The 20,648-nt window shown below is 46.4% G+C and overlaps 1 protein-coding gene across 3 annotated transcripts in view; it reads left to right on the top strand.

Moving 5' to 3' along the window:
- RIPOR2 (RHO family interacting cell polarization regulator 2) overlaps window positions 1-20,648 on the top strand; it is an 81,139-nt gene that overhangs the window by 39,128 nt on the left and 21,363 nt on the right. The window contains exons 10-15 of one of the 3 annotated variants that reach the window (XM_075540736.1): window positions 1,337-1,485; window positions 2,202-2,331; window positions 2,712-2,861; window positions 6,494-7,144; window positions 10,686-10,867; window positions 16,084-16,252. In XM_075540736.1, coding sequence (XP_075396851.1) covers window positions 1,337-1,485; window positions 2,202-2,331; window positions 2,712-2,861; window positions 6,494-7,144; window positions 10,686-10,867; window positions 16,084-16,252 — 1,431 coding nt within the window. Of the gene's footprint in view, window positions 1-1,336; window positions 1,486-2,201; window positions 2,332-2,711; window positions 2,862-6,493; window positions 7,145-9,494; window positions 10,179-10,685; window positions 10,868-16,083; window positions 16,253-20,648 lie in introns of those variants that run through there. The other 2 variants (XM_075540737.1, XM_075540738.1) reach the window with 2 other exon arrangements.

The following is a 20,648-nucleotide window of genomic DNA, read 5'->3' on the forward strand; positions in this document are numbered from 1 at the left end:
CTCCGCATTCGTGTCTCTCTGCACTCCAAATGTCTCTCTGCACTCCAAGTGTCTCTCCGCACTCCAAGTATCTCTCTGCCACTCCAAATGTCTCTCTGCCACTCCAAGTGTCTCTGTCCACTCCAAATGTCTCTGTGCACTCCAAATGTCTCTCTGCACTCCAAGTGTCTCTCCGCACTCCTCGTGTCTCTGTGCACTCCAAGTGTCTCTGTGCACTCCAAGTGCCTCTCCGCACTCCAAATGTCTCTCCGCACTCCAAGTGCCTCTCCGCACTCCAAGTGTCTCTGTACTCCAAGTGTCTCTGTCCACTCCAAGTGTCTCTGTGCACTCCAAGTGCCTCTCCGCACTCCAAATGTCTCTCCGCACTCCAAGTGCCTCTCCGCACTCCAAGTGTCTCTGTACTCCAAGTGTCTCTGTCCACTCCAAATGTCTCTGTGCACTCCAAATGTCTCTCTGCCACTCCAAGTGTCTCTGTCCACTCCAAATGTCTCTGTGCACTCCAAATGTCTCTCTGCACTCCAAATGTCTCTCTGCCACTCCAAGTGTCTCTGTCCACTCCAAATGTCTCTCTGCACTCCAAATGTCTCTCTGCACTCCAAGTGTCTCTCTGCACTCCAAGTGTCTCTCTGCACTCCCAGTGTTTCTCTGCACTCCAAGTGTCTCTCTGCACTCCAAGTGCAGCATGAAGACAGCCAGTCTGGTGTCCGAGAGGTAGAAGTAAATAGAAGGCAGGCTTCTGAAAGAGTCACTTTGAGTGCAGATATAGGAGTCCCTGGATGGTGTAAAGGTTACAGTGCCTCACTGCTAACTGAAAGGTTCGAGTTTCAAGTCCAGCCAAAGGCACCTTGGGGAAAAGTCTTGCTGATCTATTTCCCAAAAACCAGCCCCTGGAAATCTTTTGGAACACAGTCCAGACTGGAGAGAGCCCCACCCATCCTGTCTCCGTGGAACCCTTTCTGACTCAGGGCGACCCCGTGTGTGCCAGGGTAGACCTGCAATCCATAGGGCTTCCAATGACTGGCTTTTCAGGCCCATTCTCTGAGGTGCCTATGGATGGGCTCGAACTGCCGATCCTGCGGTGAGCCGCTGAGCATGGTCCTTGTCGGAAAAATACAAATAAGACCCCAGGCCAAGGAGGCTTCTGAAAGGGGGCAGGGAAGATTCTGCTGTCCTTTAATTCATGGGGTCGCACGGAGTTGGGATCGACTTAACAGCAACCGGTCAACTGGATTTCAGATAGGGTTCTGAAACACCCCAACCAGCCCAGCAGAGAAGGGAAAGGATGTCCTAGCATTCTCCTCTGCTGTCATGTATGACCTTTCACCCCCTCTACTAGGTCACCGAGCTCAAGGGGCTGGCAACTCACCTCCTGGTGGGAAGCGTGACCTGCGAGACCAAAGAGCTGTTTGCAGCCCATCCTCAGGTGGTGGCTGTTGACATCAATGACCTTGGCACCATCAAACTGAACCTGGAAATCACCTGGTAGTAAGTAGCCCTTTCCGTGTTGTCTCCTATGAATAGCCACGGCAGCTTGGTGCCGCTCAAAGGGTGGTCCGTGGACCATCAGCATCCCCTAGGAGCTGTTGCACGGTCCCAGGGTCCGGTCACCAACCTCACCAGGAAGCACTCATGAACCCTAAAGCTAGAGAAGCCAGGTGGCCTTAATCACGTCCGTCATGTTGTTTGCCCACCACTCTGAACCACGACCTAATTTTCCCCTCACTCTTAACAGAAGCTCAGTGTCTCCTGAGCATCGTGTGCTGTTGCGTTTTAACTCTCGCTCATTATGTAACAGACTTCGCAAAACTTTCTCCTTTTGTTCCATTTTTCTTTAGGACTGAACCAGAATCTGTTCATGTCTTATAGTATTGATGTTTCTGTCCCTAGAAAGTTGGCGGGCTTTTTACTTTCCTTCTGCGACAACTTCTTGTGGCAGAGCCAATGACTATGTCCCTGGTCCTATCCTAGGGGACAAAACAGGTACATCAAGGACAGATGGCCAATAAAGTGTGTTTACAACTGGGCGGTATTCTGGGGTCTCTTAGGTGGGTTTCAGGTTCTTTTGAGTTGGTGGGCTTTCTGATAAACCCATGTGACCAGAAACAGCCCATTGGGTTGACACTTATCCAGTCGAGCGAGTTGGCCTGTGCTGTGGTGCTCCCGGGTGATTTTCTTAACAAAAGGTCCCTACTGTCTTACAGCCCCTTTGACGTGGAGGATGTGACCCCTTCCTCGGGCACAGGAAACAAGGCAGCTGCCCTCCAGCGGAGAATGTCCATGTACAGCCAGGGCACCCCGGAAACACCCACCTTCAAAGATCACCCCTTCTTTGTAAGTTCAGCCTGGTCCTGGGAACTGACAGTGCGCCCGACCCAGTACCTGCTCCCCAGCTTGAAAGAAGTGCTCAGTGCCTGCCTGTGAGGGCAGCCCGATACTCCCTAAGTAGTAGTGTTCCTGACAGTTCACTCTAGTCTCATAGTGATGACGGCACCCCTATTCCAAGAGGCGTACGGTGGTGAACCTCCACTGCCGGTCCTCTGGCCTCACCCACTGCCCTGGTCACTTAGGTAATGCTATATGGACGTCCTTGAACATCCTTTAAAGAAGTTGGTGTGAAAAATAGTGCCCCTCCACCTTGTAAGCTGGGTGCTAACAGCGCATGGTAACCTGTTGCTTCCCACTAACTCCCCGTCTTGCTTTGCCTTCTGAAGAAATGGCTGCATCCTTCACCAGACAAGCCAAGCCGGCTGTCTGTCTTGAGTGCCTTGCAGGACACTTTCCTTGCCAAGCTACAACGCAGCCGCTCTTTCGCTGACCTGCCCTCCCTCCGGCTGCACGCCAGGCCTGGGCTAGGGCTCTATGTGAGTGGGGCTGCATGAGTGTGATGCGTTGGACTTCGGGGGCTCGGGGATGGGTGCTTTGGCATGGCTCTTTGCCTCTGCTTGGCTTGTTGGGTCCGGGGAAGGGTGACTTCGTCTGTCCTTGGGCGGGAGACTTGGGTGCGCATGCAGCTCTCTGATGGTTGGCCTTTTGGCCTGTGTGCTGTGATTTTTTTCCACCACGGCGGCAGCTATCCATGATAACAAGATTTCCATTTTCAACAAGTGCAATGACTGGTAAGGTTAAAGCGGATTGTGCTTCAGAAGTTGTGTGCGTTGCCCGCTGGCATTGGCCTGTAGGTACCATTTTAGAGTTCAGAAAGCTCACAAGGACACAGGGAACTCACAAAAGGTCGAAACCAAGCATGTTGAACTGTTTTGGTTTTAAAAGGCTCCTAGTCATGCATTGCGGTAGTCACAGCCATGCTATAAATGGGGGACTGTGGAGCTTGGTGGAAGTTCAATTTGTTAATTTTTAAAATAATTATATTTATATAAAATCCACATATCATACACTTCCATAGTTAAGTCACTTTTAAAAATGGTTGTGTACACATCATCACAATCAGTTCTAATGCTCCCTCTCCCCTCCCACATTCACTATTTGCTCCCCAATTCCCCTCATCTTTCCCACCCCCACCCCATTCCCGATAAACCATTCCATCAGTGATTGTCTCTATGCACCCATTCCTTCTGTGTTTCATAAACTGGGAAAGCTAGCAGAAACAATAAAAACAAAAACAAAATGAAATAGAAATAATAATAAGAAGAATATTTTTTTAAATAACTATAAAAAATAATTTTTTAAAAAGCCAGAGAAGAAACTTCTGTCATGGAACAAGCAAGAAATATTTAAACCTAGAGCAAATCAGGTTGGGTCAAGAAGAAGTTCATCACACCAGGTATCATATTGCGCCATAGATCCATCCTTGGTAGAAGTTTGAATAGCATCATTTCAATAAGAGCAATATTAGGAAACCCGAGTGGCTCCTCTTCTGAATCCCTCCTTCATAACGGCTAAGCCCTCTGATCCGGACCAGCTCGGCCCCAGGCCGAGAGCTCACCTCAGCTCTACTGTCCCTTGTCTGGTAGATCTACTCCGAACATCCCAGAATCTTCCAAAGGCACAATGACCCTTCCGGGCCTCCGCCCTTTGTACACAATTTTTCTTTCTAGACTGGCTCCATCCGCCTCCTCCTGTCCTATCCTCGCCACCCCCCCCCCTGCTATTCTAGCCCCCCCTTTTTCTCTGACCACGGCTGCCCTCTTACCTTATTCTCGCCACACTCACCGGTAACAGGCATTGCATTGTGCTGTCTCCTGGTAGGCAGTAGGTCCCCTTGGGCAGGACATCTTAATTATCCTAACACAATATGTGCCGCTTATGTGGGTGCCAATCAGGGTCGGGAAATGTGGGGGTCAAGAGAGCTGGCTGAGGAAAACTCCAGAAGTGGAGGAACAATCTTGACCCACCAGTCCTCTCGCCATCACCTGGGGCTGTCCCTGCCCTCAGAATCACCAGGATGTATGTGGTGAGAGGCTCACATGTGGCTGGGCTGGTCACTTAGAGAACCAGAACATTCTGAGAGATGCCTAACAGACTCTCACAGAGAAGGCCAAGGGAGTCACACTCCACACTTCCCACATCACTTTCTTAAAAATGTGTATCCTTCCCAGAAGTATAAAGCATAGGGAAAGGCATCAAAATTTTTGTGGAAATGTTCCATTACCTCCCGATTTATTTTTCCACAAATTTTTGAAATTCGTTATATTTGTATGGGAGAGATTTCCAATACAGGAGAGAGGAAATAAACATGGAGGTGCTTTGCTGGGATGCAAATAGTTAATGCCCTCCACTACTAACCAAAAGGTTGGTGGTTCAAGTCTAGTCAGAGACACGTTGAAAAAAGGGGCTGGTGGTGTACCAAGCCCTGGTAGCTTAGTGGTTCTGCATTGGGCTGCTAACCATAAGGTTAACAGTTCGAAGACACCAGCCACTCTGAGGGAGCAAGACAGGACTTTCTGCTCCTGTAAAGAGTTACAGTCTCTGAAACTCACAGGGACCAGTTCTACCCTGTCTTCCAGAGTTGCCCTGAGTCCACTTCTACTCAATGGCAGGGAGTCTGGTTTGGGGTTTGGGATCTCCTGCTGAACAGTCAGCCATTGAGAACCCTAGGACCCAAGTTCTGCTCTGACACACACAAGGTCGCCTCGGCTGCAATGGGTTTTCTCAGCTGGAAGGGGAGGAGGCGAGGCCTAGAGCCCAACCTTCTTTTTGGTTCCTAAGGAGGGTCGACCACTTTAAGACTTCATGGAGCTGGATAACCACAACACACTTCCAGGTTCAGAGGCAAAGAGGAACCTGGAGAGTTTTCTCAAGCAGCTCAGAAATGCGTCCTTTTACTCATCTGGTGTGTGAAAGTCACCATCAAACCAAGCAGCGGGGACAATCTGGGCTAAACCACCTGTGCATGTCAGAGTCTAGAAGCCTCGGATCCCGATGCAGCCACAGACACTGCCTAAAGGAGAACAGGGCCCCTTGACTTCCTCGTGCTTCCTGTTTCACTTGCTGGAACTTGTTCTTGCTAGGCTTATCCCCCGCACCAGAGCGACCATTCCCTGTTCCACATGGAGTTGGCCTAGGGGCTAGCTTGCTCCTTCCCGCTGACGTTAAAACTCTCGCGAAGAATGCGAGTGAAATGACCCAGCATGAAGTGGTTTGTCTCCAGTAACCACAAGAGGTTTCCCACAGAGCAACACTTGGCTTTTAAACACTATACATGGACCCCCGGGTACAGAAGATGACTGAAAACCTACTGCCACGCCTACCTAAGAAATGATGCAGGTTACCTGGAAATGTATGCCAGTCTCCTGAGGGCTCAGCTTCCTGAAGTGCAGGCCAAGGGAGCCCTGAGGTGTGCATGGCAGTGAGACCAATGTCTCTTTCTTCATGTTTTTCTACCATTGTTATAGAAGCTATGCAAATGCCCGGCTGTCCTTGAATGATTGATAGCATGGTAACTAAGTTAATCAGACATTTTCAAGGGCTTGGGATTCATGGGTGGAGAATTTTAAATAATAACTTCTGAGAGCCGACGTGGCATTGAAGCATCAAAATATTGGCATGAAATGGCATGGTTGTCAAAAGCCTGTTAGGATAGATGCCAAGGTGGGAAGAAGGCAGGACAAAAACCTCAGTAGGCACATTTCAGCACGATGGCTACCAGATTCCGTGAGCTCCTAAGATCCACAAAATGAACACTTCCCCCACCCCCTTCAGCAACCTTTGGTTCTGAATAAGTCCAACCTCTATGCAAATTGAAAGGACGGGCTCATCCACTTGAACTTGGATTCAACAGTGGAGACGAGATTATTAATGGCTCATCTCTTCTCTCTCTCTCTCTCTCTCCCTCCCTCCTTCCCTCCCTCCCTCCCCCTTATCCCTCCCCACCCCCAAACACACCCATGTCAACAACTAGCCTGCTAATATTATGAAAGTTCTGGTTTTCCAACATTTTCATTGCCTTATTTTTTTTTTTACCAGAAATAGGACAGGCCAACGACACCGTTTGCCTCTAAGTAAGATCATAATGAGGTTGCCTTTTTCCCCTCAGTCGAATCTGCCTGATGACATCTTTGAGAATGGGAAGGCCACCCAGGAGAAGACGCCACTCTCCCTGAGCTTCAGCGACCTGCCCAACGGAGACTGCGCCCAGCCTTCCCTCGCAGGGGGCTCAGCCTCCAGGACGTGCCCGGCCAACCCGGAAATCACCATCACGCCCGCAGAGCAGAGCCTCGGCAGCCTGTCCTCGCAGAACGACGGCACCGACGACACTAGCTCAGCATCTTCCAGCAGCTCCTCCGCCGAAGGGCCGCCACTGCCAAAGCGCTCCGGGGAGGATGAGGCCGAGCCAGCGGCTGAGCCCCCAGGCCCGGCTGCCCAGCAGCTGTTCATGGAGCGGGATGTTGCGGAGACCCTCCTGCAAGAGTCCGACGAGGCCTCCGAACTCAAGCCCGTGGAGCTGGACACTTTGGAAGGGAACATCACCAAGCAGCTGGTCAAGAGGCTGACCTCCTCCGAGGTGCCGGGGCTGCTCTTGGAAGGCTCTGTCAGCGGGGAATCTGAAGGCTGTCGGTCCTTCCTGGACGGGAGCCTGGAGGATGCCGTTAGCGGGCTTTTCCTGGTGTTAGGGCCACACAAAGAGCAATACAAAGAGTTTCAGAATCTGAACCGAGAAGTCATGCATCTGGATGACATTCTAAAAGTGAGTACCCCTTTCAGGAACTTGGATCGGGTTTGGTGGGAGAGGGTGGAACTGATGTACCATCATTTTCATCCAGTCCCATCAGAACATTGTTGGGTAACGAGTTGTGGCAATGCCATTCATTCTGAATGTCAATAGCGCAGACTGATTTCCCTTTTCCTGAAAGGGAAGCAATCTAGATAAAATAATTAATAGGGGTGAGTTAATAGGCCAAGGGAATGTCGAAGGAGCCCTGGGCACAGTAGTTAAGAACTTAAATCTACCAGGGACTCTCCATAAGAAAGACGGGGCCATATGCATCCATAAAGATTCACAGCCTCAGAAATCCGTTACTGCCCTGGAGGCGCGCTGTGAGTCAGCATCAACTCTGCAGAACACAGCAAGCACAAATGTCTAAAGCCTCTCGGTCCACTTAACCATCCTGTCTCCGCATGGGAACTGGTAACATTTTGGTCATCAGAAGATCCCAGAGATACTCCTGGGCTTCCTGGGAGGATTAGGGCAATAGGGGACCCGGTTCCTGATTGAAGTCAGTTAGTCAGCCCCATTGTGAGAACCCCAAGTGCCTTCCCACCCAGGGCAGTGGCTGCTAGAGGAGCCCCGCCTCCTGGATTGGGTCCCAGTCAGCATATCAGCAGCTCAGCTGGTTCCTAAGGGAATAATCATCAACCATGGCTGAGAAGCTGGGAAGTCCCAGAATCCACCCACACTTTCTCCCTCACTTCTGGGTGGTCAGAACAGCCAGGGTAGATGTGGGAAGGTGAGGGTGATAGGAATGCTTTTCTTCTCCTGGGAGGGCCTCTGGATCATTATTTCTCCAGCTGGGAGTATTTGCCTCCACTTACAGACAGAATTGTAAAAAACACTCCAGACCAAACTTGACCCTGTATCTCAGACCCCATGGGCCCATCTCATATCCTAGTCTGCACCACTCTGGTTTGCATTTCTCTCTAGAGAAGAGCTTGGATACTTTTCTTGAAAGAGCAAGCCTCTGAGGACCCATTCTAGAAAATATGCACGGAAGGAATGTTTCCGTAGCAACCACAAAATCAACCCACCGAAAGCAGTAGCATCCCTTTGTGTGGTTGTTTTCAGATGAGGCGTCCCCCCACACCCCCGGAATCTGAGACTTTTATGACAACCGCATCCCTCTCCTGCAGCCATGCTAAGACTAACTCTGGTAGGGATTTATGCCTAAGCAGACGCTAATTCCTGCTGAGACCTTCCAGACTTTAAGCTCAGCTGTTGGCATCACATCTAAGAAACAGGGGAGCATGCTCTGGGTGCTGTCTGCAGCGCAGAACTTAAAAGCATCATCCACTCAAGGCTGCTTCTCTGGCATGCCTGTGCACGCATCTTTTTCTCCTCTAGACAAGCCTGGTCTACCCTGCACAGTCGACTGGCTTCACCTTTTGTACAAGAAGTCTTAGTTTCAAAGAGCTGAGACACAAATTGACCCCCAACCTAAAGAAAATAACCTCAAGAAAGCCAATGGTGATGGCGACTCCTATGACCAAGCACCCTTAGTGGTGCAAATGGTTAAGCACATCACTACTGAGCAAAAGGTTAGCAGTTCAAATCCCCTCCGTGGTTCTGTAGGAACAAGACCTGGAGGTTGGTTTCCGTAAAGATTACAGACTAAAAAAAATCCTACGGGGCAGTTCTACTCTGTCACATGGAGTTCATAGAGCCTGAATCTAAGTGACGACACCAAACAAAAACAGTGCAGATAAATGGCTTCATCTCCCAGGACACACTAAACGGGTCTTCTGTTCCTATTATACATATAAACCCCGGTGGCCACAGCTTCCTCTCCAGATTTTTTATTTTAACTCTGCTGTTGCTCCCAAACTAACCCGCCACTAAAGTCCCCAAGTAGACCTCTCTTTGTTATGGTGAACTAACCTAAGATCATAAATAAATAAAAACCTGTTATCATCAAGTCAGTTCCAACTCTTCGCTTCCCTTATAGATGGGTTAGGAGACCCCAGGTAACACAGATAGTTGAGCATTCGACTGCTAACTGAAAGGTTGGTGGTTCGAATTTACCTTGGTGGGAAACAAAAAATTTTTTAAAACCTGGTGATCTACTTGCAACAAATCCATTTGTTCCCTGTGGAATAAAGTTCTACTATGATGCACACGGGGTTGCCCTGAGTCAGAATTGACTTGCCAGAACTGTTTTAGGGCTTCCTTTAGAGGTGGATTGAGTCTGGCCAGGCTCCTTCTCTCTCCGGAGATTTCTACCTCATCAGAATTTAGGTCTGGGGCAAGCAGCTTTGTATCCAGCCAAAAATAACAGCACCAGCTGGACAAAGCTTTCTCTCTTTTTCCCCCTTCACATTCCTAGGATGCTAAACATCTTGATGATCAGAAACTCAATGACGCTGCCTCTTGGACGGAGATCACTGAGGGTGAATGAAGCAACGGTGCTTTAAAAGGCTGACAGACGTTTCCCCATGTGCGTTTGTGCCATCTTGAGGGTCTGAGACAGAGCCCAGCAAGGCCCTCCCCACCCTGTGCTAAGACATCCGCAAGCAGGACCCACCACCTGACTTGATGGAAGACATTTAGTTCTTCTTCTGTGCAGGACTTGTCCCCTTCGATCCACCACAGCAGCGTCCTCTTGAATATTGGAAAGTGCTCCTTTCTTTGGTGGTGCCCCCAACAACTAGCGTTATTCTGTCTGTAATGTTTCTGTTTATGGCCAGCAATACAGGATTCTTCAGGCCATAGAGTGAGTTTGCTCACCTAATTCCAGGGCCCAGTCCAAGAGGAGTAGGTCTGGTTCCTTCAAAGACAGAACTCAAGACTTTCATTTTCTTCTCAACTCTCAAAGGAAAAAAAATACAATGTAAAATGCATTATTGAGGGAGCATGAAGTAGCTGGATTTGAGCCATGTTTTGTTTGTGTGTTTCTGGGATTTATCCCGTGACTCCTTTAGCGTAAGTGCCTTGGATGGCTAGCTCCTATCTTAGGACACTGAAAACATTGCCACTTGCAAGTAGATATTGGTAGTACCTGGCATTGACCCCGTGACTCTTACAATTTGTTTACTGGTTGGAATTTTATTTGGGGTTGAATACTGTAAGTGGAGGAAGGGCATCAGTTATGTCCCTCGAGGTTTTCTGGTTGTAATATTTTTAAATTGTCAATTTTGGAAAGTGTCAAACCGAAGTAGAGAGAATCATGTGATGAATGCCAGCAGGCCCGTCCTGGTTCCATCATTACCAACTCACGGTCAACCTTGTTTCATCTCTTCGTCTCCCTGCTAACTTCCTCCTAGATGGCTTTGGGATAAATCCCAGATACAGTGTTATTTTATCCCTGGATGTACTACTTTTTGTTATGTTTTATTTTTCATATATATATGAAGGTTTTACATACGTTGAAAAGTGCCAACCCACCAAAAGAGTGAAAATAAAAATTTGAAAAAAAAAGAATTGAAAGTGTTTCCATCTTAGATCCTGGTGTCTTGTGTTCACTTTCTTCTTTCGAATGTGTTGATATTTTCCTCCTTGGTGCCTTCTGCCTTTGCAGTGCAAGCCACCAGGAAGCCGAAGCAGGTCTTCCAGTTTAAGTCTTACAGTTGAAAGTGCTTTAGAAAGCTTTGATTTCCTGAACACCTCAGATTTTGATGAGGAGGAGGATGGTGAGGAGGTTTGTAATATTGGAGGCGGAGCTGACTCGGTATTTTCAGATACCGAGACTGAGAAAAATAGGTAAGTCCGAAGTTAGTATCTGCTTATCTTTCTCCTGTTATAGGTGAAATGGTTCTTTGCTTCTAGCAGAGAGAACCTGAACAGCACATTGCATCTTCAATATGAATGATAAATTAGGTTTACAGTTCCTGGTTATTATTGAATGCCACTTATTACTATTACCCTGCTCTCTGGGTCACTTAAGGGGAAATGGATTTGTTTTGTTTGTCTTATAAACAGAGGGGATATTTTTGCGTGAGTATGCATGTGTATGTTCCTACTTCTGTATATGGTTCAGTGTCGACAACTTAACCCCAATGTAATTAATTGCAAATTAACTAGCTGGACTGTGTTTCTGGAGAAGTCTGCCTTGATGAACTAGTTGCACCGATGTGTCCCTGATTTGGAGCTTCTGGCTAATGCCTTTGCATGATTGTGCTTTGTTTTTCTCCACCTCGTTATCTAAGAAGCCCTGATGTCTCTGTGGGGGGAAAATAATGGCCTCCTAACCAAGAGGTCACAGTGCGATCCCACTGGCCCCTCCATGGGAGAAAGCTAAGGCAATATGCCCCAGTCATGTAACCTGCCAAAGCCTGATAGACCAGTTCTACTCCAGCCTACAGTCTTAACAACTCGTTGGTAGTGGATTGTCTCTATCTGTCTTTTGGTTTCCTTGAACCCAAGGAGTCTCTGCCATCGATTAAGCTCGTCAACCACATTCAAACTCAATGCCATTGGGTGCGTTCTGATTCACAGCAACGCAACAGGACAGGGCAGAACTGCTCCTGTTGGTTTCCCGGATTGTAACTCTTCACAAGCGGAGAAAGCCTTGTCTTTCTCCTGGGGAGACACTGCTGGGGTCAAACTGCTGACTGTGATTAGCAGCCCAGTGAGCAGCCACGACACCAGCAGGGCTGCCGGATACCTGGACCAAAGTCAGGCTCAGAGGTCCCTTACAGTGGAAGGTGGATGCCTGAGAACTGATGAGTACCATTCTTTCTGCAGCCCCCTAGGTAGACAGTGTAGCCTTCTGAGTGGTGGGGGGTATGAAAGACTAAGGAATAAGGTTTACTTCTCAAGCCACACCTGGCTTTAAAACTAGAGCCTGGGTACAAAACATGGCTAATTTTGGAACTTTAAGTCGGGCAGAACAAACCCAGTGCAACATTACAACCCTCATCAATTACTATGAAAGAATACACATTCACTTTCCCACATGAAAGGGTGGCTTACAAGCCCTCTTTACTTTTGGCACATGATCTAAACAGGTTTACAACATGCAACAAGCTATGACTAGTCAACCTTCACGCTATTCAAACTTTTCTGTGGGAAATTTTAAGATCGTTGGATTTTATTGTTCCTTATGGATTTCTTCTTCCAAAATGAAACAAGGAAAAATATCTGAAACAGATTTTGTTCAAGCTTTATCTTGTGAATGTGAAGATGTACAAAGCAAATACTATTCCGTTCAATGGTACAATGCATGTTTTGTTTTGTGTCATTGACTACAATTCCCACAATGCAGCATCACTTCTCTCACTTCCTCCTTCGTTCCTAGCCCTTCTGAACTTTGTCTTGGGGTAAATGCTCCCCTTTTTCTCTAATGGCTGGTTATTCTAAGGAATGCATTCCTCCTCCTGTTCACCCTGCCCTTATAGGCCTGTCCATTATTTGGTTGACAGTTGAGCCGTAGGGGTTAGTTCAGTTCATCTTAAAGAGTGACGAAGGGCAATCAACTCAGGGATTCCACTAGTGTCTCCCCAATTAGTAAGTCTGTTTCTTTTTGTTTTTAGTTTTATTCCACTCATTGCTCCCACTGGATCAAAACAAAAAACCAAAAAACCAAACTCATTGCCCTAAAGTCAGTTTTGAGTATGGTAATCATACAGGGCAGGGTGGAACAGCCTCTGTGGATGCCCCAGACAGTCATTCTTTTTACATATATATAATTTTATTGGAGGCTCTTATCACAATCCATACATACACCCATTATGTCAAGCACATTTGCACATTTGTTGCCATCGTCATTTTCAAAACATTTTCTTACTACTTGAACCCTTGGAATCAGCTCCTCATTTCCCGCCCCCCACCCCCTCCCTCCCTTCCTCCCTCCTGAACCCTTGATAATTTGTAAATTATTATTATTTTTTCATGTCTTTAACTGTCCAATGTCTTCCTTTACCCCCTTATCTGTTGTCCATACATCCCCCTAGGAAGGGGTTATAGGTAGATCATTGTGATTGGTTTCCCCTTTCTCCCCCCACCTTCCCTTTCCCCTCCTGGTATGGTTACTCTCAATATTGTTCCCAAGGAGTTGATCTGTCCTGTATTCCCTGTTTTTTCAGCTCTTATCTGTACCTATGTACATGCTCTGGTCCAGCCACATTTGTAAGGTAGAATTAGGGTCATGATTTTGGGGGGGAGGAAGCATTAAAGAACCACAGAGAAGCTGTCTGTTTAATCCGTGCTATACTGCACCCTGACTGGCTGGTCTTCTCCCTGAGACCCTTCTGTAAGGGGATGACCAATTGCCTACAGATTGACTTTGGGCTTCCACTCTGCAAACCCCCACACCTCCATTCACATTGACATGATTTTTTGCTCTGGGTTTTTGATGCCTGATACCTGATCCCGTCAATACCTCATGATCACACAGGCTAATGAGCTTCTTCCATGTGGGCTTTGTTTCTTCCTAGCTAGATGACTGCTTGTTTATCTTCAAGCCTTTAAGACCCCAAATGCTATTTCTTTTGATAGCCGAGCACCATCAGCTTTTTTCACCACATTGCTTATGCACCCATTTGTCTTCAGCGATTGTGTCAGGAAGGTGAGCATCTCAGAATGTCGGATTATTAGAACAAAGTGTTCTTGCATTTAGGGAGTATGTGAGTGGAGGCTCAATGTCTGTCTGGTACCTTAATAGTAAACCTATAAATCTCTGTACATAGATTTATTTCCCCATCATCATATATAAATATATTTACATATGTACATGCCTGTATTTAGACCTCTTTAAATGTCTTTTGTCTCCTAATTCTGTCCTCTATTTCCTTTTACTGTCCTTTTGTCCCACTATCACACTCAGCCTTCATTTGGGTTTCATTAATTCCTCTCAGTTACATTGCCCTTGATCAAGCCCTGCATGACCTCCTACACCCTCCTTGCCATCAATTGTCAGTCACTTGTTGTTCCCTTGTCCCTGGGTTTGTTAACACTCACTTCCTTCCTCCCCTCTCTCCCATCTCCCCCTCTCCCAAGTCCCCCCAGAACTGTTGTCCCATTGTTTTCTCCCCCGACTTTTTTATCCCATCTATCTTATCTAGAGAGATATGCAGAGATAATATGCACAAACACAAGACAGAGCAAAACAAAACAACAATAGAAAATAAAACAATAACTCCAACAACAACAACAAAAGCCAATGAAAAAAGAAAAGCCTGTGAATTGTTCAAGGTCTATTTGTTGACCTTTATGAGTGTTTTCCAGTCAAGTCTGATGGGGTTCCATGCCTTGGCCCCACGGTCTATTTTTTTGTATTCCCTGGAGACTTCATTGCTCTGCTCCCCTTGCTGTTCTGTTGCACGCCCTTAGTGTTTCACCTCAGTGTGGTGGGATCAGATTGGGCACAATTCCCGCAGTGTGTCTCCAGTGTTGTCCCCCATAGTGCTATGGGTCAGTGAGGGAGACAGTCACCTTCCTCCCCCAAAGTGGCTAGTGGTTTTGAACTGCTGGCCTTTTAGTTAGTGGCCCAATAAGTATAACCACTACACCCCAGGTGTTCTCTTCACTCTACCCAGGACCTTCTACTGTGATCCTGTTCTGAGCAGTAGCAAGTGCTAGCCAGCATAATACAGATTTTATTCCTTGAGCAAATAGGGGGCTGGAGGGGGGCAAAGCAAGAGGAAATTTATTAAATAAACATTCTGTTTACATTCTTCAGGGTCCCTGGGTGGTACACATAGTTAAACACTCAGCTGAACCATCAAAAGGCTGGTGGTTCAAGTCTACCCAAAGGTGCCTCAGACGATTGACTTGGTGCTCTACTTCTAAGAAACCAGCCATTGGAATCTGTCTGGAGCACATTTCTACTCTGGCACCATGAGTCAATGTCAACTCAAGAGCGACTGGCTTTGACATGATGCACTCAGATCTGTCTAGCGTGATTGGATTGATGAAGGATTTCTTAACAAATATCTTTGTGTAGCTTATTATCTTAAGCTATTCTATGATATACTGAGGTCAAGCAAACATCAATCTAAACCTTTGTCATTGTGGTATAGGAAGCAATTTGGGAACAAGAATATTATAGCTTTTATATACTTTATAGAGCATCCATAGTAAATATGTCTAATTGATTACACTTACTATATTTCATCAGATGCAATCGAGAGAATTGTGTGTGTGTGTATACATGGGTATGTGAGTGTGTGTGCATGTATCTGCCTTCTAAATTTTTGTTGACTGCCAGGTTTTCCCCTTAGAGGCAACTATGAATCAGAAAAAAAGCTTTCAAAGCCACTAAGCCCTGAAGTGTGATCTTTAAATTGGGGAGCCTGGGGAGTGTGAGATTAGAAGGAGCCCTGTCTGAATTCACTGCCTGCTTGAGCCAGGATAACATCCCTGTTAGCCAGACCCCCTGGGTGTGAAAATACCACAAATACGTCTCTCCCCCTAGCACATGGATTCATTTTAAAAGTAGAATTAAGTAACAGGCACAGTAGATTTTTTAAAATGTAAGTGCCCGGTTAAACCAGGATATTGTCACGATACATCAGGTCTCTCCTCTCGCCAGCTTTTCTTTTTCCGATTCAAGTAGCAATTGATCCAAGGCCAGGACAAGACGTGACAAATGTATTTCTTAATGGCACTGCCCTTGGGAAGCCACAGGTACCGGGGGGCGGTTTAATCCTACAAAATTTGTCAAATTACCTCATTACAGAGCACAAAAGAGCAGCAAGGGCACCCTTCAAAGATTTCTTGGCAAATGCCCTGCACAGATGGTTCACTGTGCTTGAGAAGCTAATAGAAAACACAGGAAACAAGTCCTTTGTGTCGCCTTTTACCATTAGGCAGATTTGCAGCCAGGCAGAATTATAATGTAGCCTTTGAAGGTATATCGCTTCTTAAAGGCAGATCTTATGTTCACTGGGGAGTCTATAGCCACCATATTGAGTTGACCTGTGCATTCTACACAGATCTAAATAAATAATGCTTCACCCACCTTCCTACGTCAACAGTTACAGGTCAGTTCATCCGGAAGCCAGGGGGCACCTTAGCGAAGCACTCACTGAAGACACGGGAGTCGGGACCAGTGTGGCAGGAAGCCCGCTCCCATTGACCACAGGAAATGAGAGCCTTGACATCACCATCGTTAGGCACCTGCAGTACTGCACCCAACTCGTCCAGGTAAGATTGGAGACAGCTGCTCTTTTACACATCTCGATTGTCTGTGTACTAGGAAAGGGTGCTTCCTTTCTGAGCTTAGCCAGTCAAATGAGAATTGCTGAGACTGGTTCTACAACTTAGAAAAAGTAACCCGTGCCTCTGAAGTGTGCACATAGACATTGTAATGTTAGCACTGTGTGTCTTGCTGTGTATCTTTTCCATAATGACAAAATAAAATATTTTAAGTGCAAATGAATAAATAAAAACCACATGCTAAAAAGATGACAAACTGAGAATTCAAGAGTAAGAGAATAGTTCTCTCATTTTCATTGAGTCAGAAACTGATGGGTGTTGGCACTCTGATGCTCACGAACATGATCGCTGAAGACAAATGGGTGTATAAGCAAATGTGGTGAAGAAAGCTGATGGTGCCCGGCTATTACAGATATAGCATTTGGGGTCTTAAAGGTTGAAGTTTAACATGCAGCCCTCTAGCACGGAAGCAACAAAGCCCAGCCAGATCTTTTAGGTAGTACCACATGAATAATGTAATCAATGTCGTTGAGTTTAACATCTGGAAGTTATTATGTTGATGGATGTTTGGGTGTGTGTGTGTGTGTGTGTGTGTGTGTGTGTGTGTGTGTGTGTGTTTTTACTGAGAGAGAGAATTGTGCTCCTGCAAGTTGCTTTAGCACAAGCATAGGACTCACTGGGAGACAAGAGTCAGGTTGATGAGTCAGGGGTCCTGAAGGAGGCCAAGAACAGGGCACTATCTCTTCATCAGTATTACCCTGGAAACAAGGTGTAAGGAAATATGCTTTTTCTTCACTAATAAATAACCTCAGAGTAGCTTTCAACAATTCATATACTACAGACAATTGGCAGGTGACCATGACTCTTCCTGTTTGGTTGGCCAACACCTTAACTGATCTCTCGTTGAGTTTTTAATTTATAAACTATGATACTAAAAATGAATCTAGTGGAGGTGCCATTTTTGTTCTGACCTAAATGGCACAGATTTTTATTTACTTAAAACATTCTGTATCTGGAGCGAGGGTGGTTTACGTGGAAGAATCCTCATCTTCCATGCAGAAGACCTGGGTTCCGTTCCCAGCCAATGTACGCTCACACCGCCATCTGTCAGTGGGACCTTGTGTGCTGCTACGATGCTAAAATCCAGACTTGGACCGACTAGAAAGAAACTGTTTCCAGAGTCAGTCTGGTCCAAATCTACATGGGATCACCATGAATCAGGGGGCTTCCTTGATTCAGCAGCTAACATCAACAGCATTTTATAACCACTGCCATTTGAATGAGGCCTATATTGTGCTCATTAATCCAGGTGCTTATTTTTCATGTAGTTATTACTTGGGGGTGGAGAGAATCCTCTTCCCTGAGAGTGTGAACATTTTCTGCCCCAAAGATTGCCATGCACTATTCAGTGTAATGTTTCTTCCTATAAAATGGGCATGGTTCCATGGGGAGCTGATATCAGGGGCTCAAGTGGGAAGAGAATGCTTTGAAAATGATGATGGCGGCATATGTGCAAATGTGCTTGACACACTGGAGGAATGTATGGATTGTGATAAGAGATGTGAGAGCCCCCAATAAAAGTAAGGGGAAAAATGGGCCTGGTTATAACAAATCTCCATTAAAAATATTTTTAAATTAATATTAGAAAAACAAAATAGGGGATAAAGATGAAAAACAGGGAATGAAAGTTCAAAACTAATTTCTAACTCACATCGACTCCTACCAGTACATCATCAGTGAATTCATTTGGTATATAATTGCAAAGAGATACATTTGGGAGTTCTTAAGAATCATAATAGCTATGATCATTTTTACTGAAGTAATACCTTTCATTGTTGTTCACTTACACAAGAGGCATTAATTAGTACATAACTGCTACTTACACTTTTGAATGTATCAATCCTATTTTAGTGTCCAAGAGCTTCAAAGAGTATAGTTAGTGTATGCTACAGGTGGGAGTCCACTATGTGCCTATCACAAATTGGTCGTATTTGGGTGGGTGCATGTTGCTTTCATCCTGGAAGGTATGCCACCACTATTTCACACACCAGCAGTGTCATCCCAGATGGGCAGGTTTCAGTAGGGCTTCCAGACTATCAGGAAAGCTTGTTGAGCTATTTCTAAAATTAGCCCATGGAAAGTCCATGGATCCGAACAGAAGATGGTCTGATCTAGTGGCGGAGGATGAGTCCCAGAGGCTGGTACCCAAAACACAAACCCACTGCTATCAGGCTGATCCAACTCATAGCAACCTTATAGGACAGCGCAGAATTTCCCTGTGGGTTTTCCAGACTGTAACTGTTTACGGTGATATAAAGTCGCATCATTCTACTGGCTGGTGGATTTGGTCGATTCGAACTGCTGACCTTGTGGTGAGCAGCCTAACATGTAATCCACTACACCACTAAGCCTCAAAATACACCACGGCCACAAGAATGGACTTCAAGTTGGCGCAGGGCGGGACAACCTTTCATTCTGTTGTATACGAGGCTGCAGTGAGTTTGACTCGGTGGCAACTAACAACAATATTGACAGGATAGCGGCAGGGTCTGTGTCCTGCATCCACGCCCACCAGATGCCAAGAACAGGTGTTTGAGAGCTGCACAAAGGAGCAGAACGCCAACACCTCAACTCCGTTGTCAGCCAAACAATAGACATGTCCATAAGGAGAGCTGTAACACTGGGGTGGTACACGCAGCCTAGAAGAAGCAACCATTTGAGGTCAAAAGGAAATCATTGACTCATGGACAAAACTCAGGACGGTTGGGAAAGCAGGAGGCTCAGAGGGAACGTGAGATAAGTAATACTGCATGCAGAGGGTTGCAATGAATGGGATGAAACAAAGCCTGTATGAATTGTTGAGTGGAAAACCGATCATCTGGTCTGTAAATCTTCACCCAATTCACAATAATAATGCTAAGAAGGAGCTAGAACCTTGAAACAACAAGTGACTTATGTACTTTCCTTTCTCAGGCCCCCACATGCACGTGGCCAGCACACAGTAAAACCACTCGCAGCTAGTGTGACGTTGGGCAGGTTGCTTCACCTCGCTGTGGCTCAGTTTCCTTGTCAGCAAAGCAACGGCAGCAACATGGAGGCCGTGGGCAGTTATACGAGCTAACTCATGTTAACCTCTCCGACCAATGCCTGGAACATGGCAAACACTCCTTCATCGTAACGAGATAGTTCTGACCACAGTTATGATTCGTATACCTGCCCTTAATTTTCAGCTTAAATGTATCAAAATAAAGCCCATGCTGTGAAAAATTGCTGCACCTGTAAAATAAATCTCTTTATTTATTTATTTGGCTTTCACACCAAGACTTACTTTGAATGTGTCTTCTAGGTTTCATAGAGATGATCCAACTGGAAGTACACAAAAGGAAAGGCACGTGTATTTAGATACTGTTTACACAAACAATGGGAGTTGTTGTCAAGGCAGTTTTACAATGATATTCACTGACAGTGTCAGTCACAGCTTTGCCAGAATAATGTATATCTTAATACACCACATGGGGCACTGTTGTAGTAAGTCAATGACCATCCACCTGCCAATGGTTCAATCCTCTTGGTGGAGCAGTCTTCTGCTTCTTCAAGCACCATGACTGCTCAGTCTTAAGTCCTCAGGTGACAAGTGTGTTTGGGGTAGCATCCAGTTCACCTAGTGGAGTTTCCGCGCCGGACCCTCTGGTGCGGCCTTTGGAGTGTGTTGTGCACCTTGAAGATCCAGGATTCAGTGCCCAGTGACTATGGCGCTTGACCTGGGTCCCAGGATGTGTCCAGAAACTTGGGCCACTGGTGCTTACATGGTACATCTTACTAGGGATCTTCCCCACTAAGGAACCTTGAAAGCATTTTTAGTCAACCCCCCACCACTTGGGAGTCTGTCTTCCCCCCTTTTCTACCAACAGACATGTACTTGTCTTCTTGCAGACATGGCTGCTCTGTTTCTGCTCTCCTGATTTGACTTTCCCTTCAGTACCCCATCCCTCTGATAGGATGTCTGCCTGTTTGGGGGAACTTAGCCATAACTTTGCATAGTAGTCACTAAGTAGTCAACATCACACCCACCCCCCTCCGGACAATTTGATCCCAGTTGACGTGAGGAGCCCGCCACCAAAGTGACTTTTGAGATACAAACGTAGAGCGGATGGTGTATGGCTTATTGGCACCAGTCAGCCTCTCTGCCAGGCTGTCTGGTCACCTTGGACAGGTGACGGCAAGCCTGAGCTTGTGTTCAGTCTGTTGCTTGTCCCTACAGCAGTATCGTCATATTGTCACTTTGGTGATGGACTAACTTCCCTCGGCACAATGTCTTCCAGATCCCTCCATGCTGTGAGGTGTTTCATGGTTTCCTTGCAGATCTTTGGGGATATATAGTGCT

Source organism: Tenrec ecaudatus, chromosome 1, assembly GCF_050624435.1.
Source record: "Tenrec ecaudatus isolate mTenEca1 chromosome 1, mTenEca1.hap1, whole genome shotgun sequence".
Taxonomy (NCBI): domain Eukaryota; kingdom Metazoa; phylum Chordata; class Mammalia; order Afrosoricida; family Tenrecidae; genus Tenrec; species Tenrec ecaudatus.